The sequence below is a fragment of the Leuciscus leuciscus genome (genome assembly GCF_965113295.1).
Source record: "Leuciscus leuciscus genome assembly, chromosome: 2".
NCBI lineage: Eukaryota > Metazoa > Chordata > Actinopteri > Cypriniformes > Leuciscidae > Leuciscus > Leuciscus leuciscus.
Window position 1 is genome coordinate 46,960,262 of NC_138726.1, and position 10,882 is coordinate 46,971,143.

At 36.4% G+C, this 10,882-nt stretch overlaps 1 protein-coding gene across 3 annotated transcripts; it reads left to right on the forward strand.

Annotated features, from left to right (window-relative positions):
• Positions 1-893: 893 nt before the first annotated feature.
• zfand6 (zinc finger, AN1-type domain 6) lies at positions 894-10,017 on the forward strand. Of its 3 annotated transcripts, none has more exons than XM_082155048.1 (7): positions 894-1,051; positions 4,581-4,734; positions 5,606-5,675; positions 7,106-7,194; positions 8,093-8,239; positions 8,458-8,559; positions 9,289-10,017. In XM_082155048.1, the coding sequence occupies exons 2-7, from the start codon at positions 4,590-4,592 to the stop codon at positions 9,435-9,437; spliced, it is 702 nt and encodes a 233-aa protein (XP_082011174.1). In that variant the 5' UTR covers positions 894-1,051; positions 4,581-4,589; the 3' UTR covers positions 9,438-10,017. The 3 variants fall into 3 exon arrangements, with proteins under 3 accessions (XP_082011174.1, XP_082011176.1, XP_082011175.1); XM_082155050.1 differs by having other exon boundaries at positions 8,096-8,239; XM_082155049.1 differs by lacking the exon at positions 894-1,051 and adding an exon at positions 1,060-1,953.
• The last annotated feature ends 865 nt before the right edge of the window (positions 10,018-10,882 follow it).

The following is a 10,882-nucleotide window of genomic DNA, read 5'->3' on the forward strand; positions in this document are numbered from 1 at the left end:
CCAGTGTAAAAATGGATTAGCCATCCTGAGTGGGCGGAGTCAGTTTACAGCTCTTAAAAGTCTTTTGAAAACCCACCCTTATGTTGTTACACACTTGATTTACTTTAATTTATTGCGTGGGACACACAATAGGATTTTCCCCAGACTTTTAAAGACTTACAGCCTGAGTTGCCCTTCTCTTTTACTTCGTCTTTTTTGGCATACAATGAAAGTGAATGATCACAGACCATTTGCCTAACCTTTGGTGGCCTATGGTATTTATTTATCCTTTATTTTACCAGGAAGGTCCCATTGAGATAAAAAGCTCTTCTTCTTTGAAGTCCTGGCCAATATGACTGTACCAAATGTTTCACATAAACACACAACACAAAATACACATTAAAATAATAAAGTATATTTGTTTGTAACAACGACAGTGAGTACATGATGAGGGGATTTTATTATTATTTTATATTGTAATTCAGACTAATGGTATGATTCATATCATAATCATAATATGAAGCAATTTTGAGGGTTTTGTTTATTAAGTCATTTCACAGTTTACCTGGTAATAAATATATTATTTTAAAAAAAAAAATCACATGAAGGTTACATGCATGTTTGGATATCATACTTGGTTTTGTTCTAAAAGTAACTTTAAAAGAATAACAATACAATAACATTCTGGACTAAATATATAAAAAACATATTTTTTTAAGTCCAAAATATGTTTTTATAAACGAACAGTCCCAAAGAGACACATAGTACATATTCATTTGGAGTGTCACAAAGGGCACCTCTATACCTTTTAAACACATTGTTTAAACATGTGAAACGATGATATGTCACATGGGACAGTCTATACTGAAAACTATAAAGTCCCATCATGACGTCACTGGGTAGGTTAAAGTGGGGGCTGGAGTGTCAAAACTACAAACAGGCTGTTTCTCGGTGGGGGAAGGGAAGCTGGTGAACGCCGAAAACAATTCGCAAACATTTTAATAGTGCAAGACAATAAACCAAACTCTCTTAACCCAGCGATATTGATATAGTAATCGTCAGGAGTCGGGAGGTGAGTGTAAATGCGAATGTTAATCAATTGAATCAGTGAAACAGCTGCGGCGTTTTGTGATCTGTTAGCCAACTTGACAAGAGCAAAACCTGTTGTCGTATAACGTACTATGGTCGCGTGGCGAAAGCTACTTAATAATTACTTATTTATTCGTAAGAGAGCAAATAGTCGTTAGTTTAGAAAAGCTTTGTACCTTTGTCACCAACAAGCTAATAGCGAGATCATTAGTTGAAAAATTAAACAAACATTGTTGCAATAGTAACTAGTACGTTGTCCATTTGCTAATTTGTTCTATACTGCCTTTTAGTTTACAAGGTCTGTGCAAAAGAACTGTCTCTGTCTACAAGAAATCTGCATGCCAGATGTTTAAACTTCTGTTTATATCTTTAGGGAAGTCTGTGACGTTAATACATTTTTTTTTTTTTTACATTTCCCATATATTGTGAGTTGTTGCTGCTAATCCGTAACGTTAATGATCCCAACATCGTCCACGACATCAATCAACATGCACCTTTCTTTAACTTTACGCGTAAAATAAAGAAAATAGCGATGTCAGATACCTGACGAATCGTTCTTAAGAGTCGATTCCAATCAATGAATTGTTTAAACCAGTTCACAAAACGGTCTGAACATTTCATTTACAAATCAGACCGAATTGACCTTTAAATGAACTGTTCAAATGAACCGATTCGCAAAAATGAATCGGACTTAACATGACTGGAAGACTATCGTGATGCACGTGGGCGTGGCTTACAGTACGCAGCCAATAGGGTTTCAGTGGGCGTGTACGTAACCCTTTCTATTATTATTCAATGTGTTTTACGATGTCCAGCTTTCATTTAAACAGCTAGCGACGTTACTTTGTAGATAAACAGAGGCGCTCACTATAAACCATTTACCAGGTAAGGAAGGCAAACGTATCGACATATGAGCGAGATATTACGTTGAAATCTGCGTCTTGTGGTGTTGTCATTTACAGTATATGATTATTTAAACAAAGGACAGTGTAAGTAGTGCAAGAGTTACCGTGGAAACCTGATTAACTTACCCCCGTTGCTCAGATCCGACTGTTACAAGTTTTATTTGTAGTCAGTCTAATTGATAATGAAACAGACTCATTGTGATGGTGAAGACTATAGGCTTTGTACTAAACAGTATTTACATGCACTCAATTCTGACTGCAAACCTATTACAATGTAACGTTAGTCACATTTGTTTGAAAAATCCAGTTTCACAAAATTTGGATAATGTTTAGACCTGGCTTTATCACATTTGTTATTGGATCACCTGAGACAGATGTCCATTCTAATTGTAAGTTAAATGAGATTAGTTTCTGACCTTAGGAAATGAAAACTATTTTCATTGAGCAACTTCCCTGTCCCCAATGTAAAGTACAAGTAAATAATTTAAAGCGTGACAAGTTACACCCCAAAGTTTAATATTCAGTGTTAGTAGTTCATATTGAACTCGAGCAGTAATAATTATGATGGTCATGGTTAGCGTTCTTGATTTCTGTGATCCTGTTGCATGGAGCTGGAGAGAAACTGAGTGTCTTTATCTGACCTTTTGATCTAGTGTCAGGGCATGTCCCTTAATAACCTTCTCACTGGGCAACACATGTGAGCACAGCGGCTTACGGTACACTAGCCAGACAGTGTAGGTAGGAGTATGTTTTGAGTAATTTAATTGTTCTGAATCAACTTCAGTTGAATGCTTAGTGGCTTCAGTTTTTAACCTTTACAACAGAATTAAGCTCTTTTTCATGTCTCGTGTCAGCACTAGGTCCAACTTAAACCTGTTTGAAAGTTGATTTAAAGCTGCTGTTTGGCTTAAACATTGACTGAACACTGATATGTTGAAGCCTTGTGTTTGGTTTCACTCTAGTGCTACTGAAATCTATTGAGTGTTTGTGTAATGCTAAAGTCAACATGGAAGCAGTAGTGACTATTTTCTTTTTTGTTTCTAGTGTTATTTTGCATCTATATGGAGTTGTAACGTTACCTGTGTTAAACCAAAAGCATCTAGTGTGATCCGATCTCAAGTGGGCAGGCAAGACAGATCAGTGTTTATACCTGTTTTTTTTTATTTTTTTTATTTAATAATACTTTTATTAAAATGCATAGCCTATTTAATAAAACATCTGTCTGTCTCTATATATCTGTCTGTTTTTCTTTGTCTGTCTGTCTTGGTCTGTCTACCTGTCTGTTTGGATCTATCTGTCTGTCTCTCACTCTGTCTATCTAACGTTATCTATTTTTCTGTCTGTTTCTCTTGGTCTATATTTCTGTCTGTCTGTCTCTCTCGGTCTGTCTGTCTGTCTGTCTGTCTGTCTGTCTGTCTCGGTCTACCTGTATGTATCTTTCTATCTGTTTGTTTGTCTCAGTCTATCGGTCTGTCTGTCTGGATCTATCTGTCTGTCTGTCTCTCTTTATCTATCGGTCTGTCTTGGTCTATCTTTCTGTCTCTCTCGGTCTGTCTGTCTGTCTGTCTCGGTCTACCTGTATGTATCTTTCTATCTGTTTGTTCGTCTCAGTCTATCGATCTGTCTGTCTTGGTCTATCTGTCTGTCTCTCTCGGTCTGTCTGTCTCGGTCTACCTGTATGTATCTTTCTATCTGTTTGTTCGTCTCAGTCTATCGATCTGTCTGTCTTGGTCTATCTGTCTGTCTCTCTCGGTCTGTCTGTCTCGGTCTACCTGTATGTATCTTTCTATCTGTTTGTTCGTCTCAGTCTATCGATCTGTCTGTCTTGGTCTATCTGTCTGTCTCTCTCGGTCTGTCTGTCTCGGTCTACCTGTATGTATCTTTCTATCTGTTTGTTTGTCTCAGTCTATCGGTCTGTCTGTCTGGATCTGTCTATCTGTCTGTCTGTCTCTCTTTATCTATCGGTCTGTCTTGGTCTATCTGTCTGTCTCTCTCGGTCTGTCTGTCTCGGTCTACCTGTATGTATCTTTCTATCTGTTTGTTTGTCTCAGTCTATCGGTCTGTCTGTCTGGATCTATCTGTCTGTCTGTCTCTCTTTATCTATCGGTCTGTATTGGTCTATCTGTCTGTCTCTCTAGGCCTATATGTCTATCTGTATCTATCCATCTATTAATGCCCCCCTTCTCCCAACACAGCAAGGATGTTTCCTGTACTGTATGAGTGTGAGACAGCTGTAGAGGTAGTCTTAGAAACAGACCCTTACAGGCAGGTGCAGGGAGACAGTTAGAACATGTCAGAGGACAATCAGATATTAAGTGTCTTATTCACTCAAACATCTGCACAAAGTGTAATTCAGCCTTACACTCAGTATTCAAAGCACAGATCGTACACTCAGAGCTCTTTTAAGGTGAAACAGACCATTCGTTTCTCATGCATGCAATTGTCTGTTGTTTAGCCCAAAAAGGATAAATTCATGTATTATGGATTTTGCCGTCAAAGTAACTGTTACTCCAATGTGACCAATTTATTGGTGAAAAGATTTCTAAAATTGTACCACATACAATTGTGACTTTTTAATAGTAATCTCTTGTTTTGTTCTCTCCACAGGAAAGGGATATGGCTCAGGAGACCAATCAGACCCAAGTGCTTTGTTCTAATGGTTGTGGGTTTTATGGGAACCCACGTAATAACGGCATGTGCTCGGTCTGCTACAAAGACTCCTTACAGCGGCAGAACAACAGTGGCAGATCCAGTGATCCAGGTGAGTCAGAAGTCTCACAAAAATAGACTCCTTTCCAACTGTTCTGTCTTAGAAAGTACTGTTTTACTTTTACATATGTAAAAATACAATGGTATTTGATCATGTCAGGCAGTGGCATCAGTTCACCAAAAGCTAAGGAATGGCAAACACTGATAACATCATCAACTCTTACTCCCTCTACATGACAGTCCCACATATTTTCTTTCATTCCTGACTCTATACATGCTGCTGCAGCAGCCATCCTCAAATATCACAACAAGTACATCTACACATATTGAAGCCATTTGACAAATTGAAATGCATGAAATTTAAATTCATGCAAAGATATAGCTATAGCAGAGAGAAAAACAACCAAAATGCTGTTGACGAGAACACTTATCTTAAAATACTTAAGATCTTCTCTTACTTTTGATCAATTTAATGCATCCTTGATGAATAAACGGGTTCATTTCTTTTACAAAAAAATAAACCATTTTACTCCTCCTGAACTTTTGAACTGCAGTGTGTCTATCGCTAACTCTGAGATTTTGTTCTAATTACTGACACTCAACAGAACGTTTAGTCTCATAATAGTCTTACGTGTGTGTGTGTGTGTGTGGTGCAACACTGCCCACAATGAAATATCATTGGACCAAAATCCTGCTTATCTACATCAAAAAGTTTTTGATAAGCTGTAATTTCATAATCCTCTACAGCATTTAACCTTCATTCAGGAATGCAATGCCCCTGAAAACTTGTAAGTTATTCCGTCATGCCTGGTTGGGACACAGTGTCATACTGAAACGTGTCCCAAAAAACAAACCCTCACATAAGGAGAAGTTAAAATGGAAGTGTTGACATTTTGGGTTTCCTGCTCTTTCATTGTCTGCAGTGTCTTCCAGCATAAGCAGTAAAGGAGAATCTATGACTGTACAATCGACGTCACAGCATGAACAAAACAGGTACAACATCTTCCTCTTTACCACCCCTCCAACATTTCTCATAGCAGTTGTGTAAGTTGTTGTAATTCCATAGGATCTAGTTTATTTGTGCAACTTTTATATCAGAAGGGCTATTATATCAAAAGCTTGTTTTCAGCCCTATGTATCATTCTGCTCTACCATTTTATATGGGTTCCTACGCAGTTTGGAAAAGTATGGAAAATGTGGAATTTGTTTTGATTATTTTCCAGGTGGATAAGCATGGAAAATATGTGTTTCCAGACTATCAACCCTATTCAGTTGACTAAAATGTAAAATTAAGAATAAAAAAAATAAAATAAAAAAAAATCCTTTTGTGATTGTCGAACACAATTTAATAAATTCAAGGCACACTTTTATTATGCAAAGCTCTTTGTCTTGTACCATAAGCGAGTCTCTTTTGAACTTCACTAAATGAATGTGCGTGTGTCACTCAAACCAGAAACAGATAAAGGAACGAACAATCATCTAAATCAGACTGTACTCTGCTGTTTGGTGATCATTCAACATCAAACCATGATTACAGTATCAAACCGATGCGAGGTGAATATATGCAGTTTATAAAGTGTTTTATGTTTTGGTTACACTTTATTTTAGGTATTTTTTAAGTACTGAGTAATAATAATGAACTACATGTACTTACTATCGGGTTAGGAATGGGGGTTGGATCAGGGTTAATTGCATGTAATTATGCTTAATTTATAGTTGTTACTACATTAACTATATGTAACGTGTAACAATGACACTGTAAAATAAAATGTTGCCTGGGTTTCTTCTCATCATGTAAGCGCATGTTAACACTTCGAGAAAATCAATGGAAAAAAAAACCGGGGGAAATAAGAATATTTACAGATGACTGTCCTATAAACCAAATTTAATGCTGAAAATAATGCTGTATGAACCAACAAATATGGGCTGAAAAAACTTTGAGTGTGGAAAAGTATGGAATTTTGAAATGGAAAATGTGTAGGAAGTTTGAAACCCTGTTTATAACAATAGATATATTTGTATGGTTATCAGTGGGCAGTTCAAAGGTTTTGATTCTTTTGTTAAACTCTGGTATTACATATTGCATAACGTGAAGCTGTTTTTGCCCTGATGCCAGACTTGCTCATTTATAAATAGTCTTATTTTTTCATTTTCTGTCCATCAAATTCCAATTAAATTTGCAAAATATGCCAATCAAATGAGTACCATTTATTTGTAATGTAGTCAATTAACAGGATTATCCACAAATAGGCATTAGAGCATGGTTATTAAAATATTTTCTTATTTAATTTCCAGCTGCGATTATAAAATTATTCATCCTGTGATATAAGGTTTTGGTCATAGCACCCACTCCCACATGTTTTACACTGTTATGATGTATTTTCACTTATATAACAATCTTTTCTCATCATCATCTTCTCCAGTCAGTGTTTCTCAACAACAGCAGCAGTAGCAGCAGTTACACATAAAGACGGTGCTTCAGTAGCAGCTCAATCAGGCCTGAAAATGCCAGGTACCTTCCCTTTTTCACTTTGACCCGTTTATTATGTCATCCACCGCTCCAAAACCAGACACTGAACAGATTACCATGGCACAGAAAGAGACAAAAGCTCTCCAAAATTCCATAGAAACAGCCAGACATCATCTTTCAAATGCATCTGATTGTTTGCTTTGAGACCAGGCTACATTTGATTACGTCTTCGTCTTTTTTTTCAGGGGTAAACAGGCGTACATTTCTTTGTCTACTGATCATAAGACTCTTGTTTGTTACTTAATTAGGTAGAGTTGTTTATTAGAGAGGTTAATGATGAAAGTCACTAAATAACAGAGCACACTGGTTTACCAAACTTAACTTTTGCCACCAAACTAATGCTAGTTGAGTAGTTTCTTTTACATATGGGCTGTCCACATTTGAAATTGTTCATCCAGGGTCGTTCATCGGGTCTAATCCCTCTGCTGCACTGTTTGCAACACTGACACTGTTATTGATCTGAATTGAATCAACATTGAACTGACTTGAGCTGAATAATGGCACCATTGTGAAAAAAAGAAAGTACACCCTAATTTTAAGACCTGCCAATGTCCTGATACGTAAAACCATAGAATTCAAAAGGGTGTGCTTTCTTTTTCACATGACCGTAGCTCAATTAAACTCGTTTCATAATAGATGAACTTTGCAACATCAACACAGTTATTTAACTGAATTGAAACAATAAAAATATATATGAATCAGAACATAGCAGTCATCAAGTTTAGTACATCATGAATAAATATTTTGTAAAACCAACAAAAAAAACCCATTTAACCCAGGGTTAGATCGGTGTATACCGTACTAGTGTTAAAAGTCTTTGAGTTTTTGGACCCTTCATGCAGATTCTTTAGGGAAAATGACTGTGTATTTGTTTGTATAGAAGTATCGTGCAGTAAACTGGCGAGAAACGTTCAGGAATCCACCACGGAAAAGCTGCTTACGGCAGGTAGCTCTTCACTGGAGGATGGCACATCGAGAGGAAAGAGAAAGTTAGATGAGACTTCTGAACCCACAGAAGCAGTGTCCAGTAAGTACAGTTTTCATTGATTCATGCTTGCCATAACTTCCTAGTTATTATGAGAACACGCGCTGCTCCAGCACGTTCTGATCAGTAATATCTGAGGAAAAGTTTCAGACTCTAACCGGGTGCCAACTAAGAATTGTTGATGTTTAGAATCTCATTGAGATGTTCTTCTTGTTAGCAGCATTTCTAAATCTTTGCCACCTGCATTAAACTCTTAACAGCTTCAGAATTAGATGTCTCAGACCAGACCTCAGATGTGCCAGAGCAATCCAAACCCAAGAAGAACCGCTGCTTCACTTGCCGCAAGAAAGTGGGGCTCACAGGTATGCAAAATTATATACTATAGATTATTGATTTATATGTATACTCTATAAATGAATACTCTGAATACTCTATTCTGATTGGCTGGAAGGTGTGCATTAAAACCGTTTGATGCACAGGTAGTTCCAGTCGGTTTAAGCACTGTTCTATATTAATGCACTGCTTTAATTGAAGTGCACACGCACATACGTCACTCGCACACAGAAACGAGATATCGCTGCGCGCAAACTTTTGAAACCTTCAGCTTGACCATTAGTAGAACGATGCTACTCAATCAATCTCTCTCTCTCTTTCTCTCTCTCTCTCTCTCTCTCTCTCTCTCTCTCTCACTAATTTAAGCTGGCAGGATGCTAGATCTAATGAGTCGTAACTGATGAAAATACATTTTTTTTTTACCTTATGGTCAAATATTGCGCTGCAAACATCAATAACAGCTTTAACTTGTCAATGCTGGGAAATGACCATGATATAAGAGAAATAATCCATAGCTAGCTGTGCATTAAACGATTTGAATGCACTCTGTTTGGCGTTGGGTGGTTCTTTGCCTCCACATTGTGCATTAAAATCGTTTGATGCACAACTAGCCGTGGATTATCCTTTCAATATACGCACAAGGCTTTGGTACAAAACATTGTGAGCTACCTAAATGCTTTGCTGAGATTTATTTTATTTTATTTTTTTCCTGTATGAAGGTCTCTTGAGTTAATCTAACTTTTGTTTCTATCTAACAGGCTTTGACTGCCGGTGTGGACAGTTGTTTTGCAGCATACACCGATACTCAGATGTTCACAACTGTAGCTTTGATTACAAGGCTGATGCAGCTGAGAAAATAAGGAAAGAAAACCCGCTTGTCGTTGGGGAGAAAATCAAGAAGATTTGAGCTGAAGATTGCAGTTTTTTTTTTTTACCCTCTTTTCCCCACAAACACCCTTCACAAGATCTTGAATTGTGCATGCTACAATGAAACATTTACGCAAATTTGTTTTGTCCCTTTGTTTCATTTTACACCTCAAATTTATTTACTTACAAAATATGTTGGTATGTAAACCGCAGAATATTTATATAATTGCAGTAATTTAATTTGCATTACTAAATGGGTTTAAGTTCTCATGTTAAGACGACTTTTCAGGGTGGCTGTGTATTTCTGGTGATGAACAAAGCTTGCATGTTAAAACCATTGCCAGAATGTGTCTTTTAATTTAAATTTTCGTTTTTCTCAATAAGGATCGTAAGCAAGAAAATTACTTAATATAAAAGAATACATGTTTTTAATATACAAGTTATTATGTGCGTGACTGCGATCTCTGGTTTAACAGATTTTTTGCACTTCATTACAGACTGTGATTTACATTTTTCCTATAGTTCATTTATTCGAGTGAGTGAAAGTTGCGAGTGATATTATTTATGTTTGTGAATACACTGTGTTCATGTTGAATAAAAGTTGTACACGTCACACTGTAGTAAGGGCTCTAGTGAATCAATTTAGCTTAGTATACATGCCCTGTTTTGTTTAATTAACAGTTAATCTGTTAACTGTTAGTATTAAAAGTTATTGTAAGACTGTTGCTTAAACTACTGAAAAATCTTGCCTTTGGTTTTACGCTGCAGTGGTTTGCACATTGTGTAATATTGCTGTTTGGTTTCTGACATTACGTTGAATATAATCACTATATCTGTGATATCATTAGTAGCAATGGTACATCTTGTCAGAGGTAGATTATAAAACTTTTTTATAAAAGAAAAACAAACTCAGCATACGGAAAGGCTGAAGTGTATTGGTCTGAATGACTGGAGTAGAAAAGTGTGAAACATGACAAATTGTAATGTAGTACTTGCCTTGCGAATGCTGTAAATTATAATTTACATGATTTGTCTGTATGATTTTCACACTATGTGTAACCCTGGCTTGTATTTATGAACCATGAAACCCTCCATTCCTAGGACATTAGTGTGGTAATGAGAACGGGCATTCTGTGTTGGATGGGTGTGTATCAATGTTGGGTAAATTACTCCAAAAAAGCAATTAATTGCTAGCTACTGTTTACATTTTCATCATCAGTGTAAATAGATTACTGTACTAAATAATCTCTCTAAAAAGTAGTGCCTTATTTACTAATTATACTTTCTAAATCTGATATCAACTAGTTTAACAATACAAGGATAGAAATTAAACTACTAAAAAAACTTTAAATATAACGTTAGACAACATTGTTTTTAGGTTGTCATAAAAACAGTTTACCAAAAAGTATGTTCCTAGAACATTAGGAATTTGGGAATAATTGACTGGAGCTTAATTAATTGCAGAAAATTGTGAAATATGTCAAA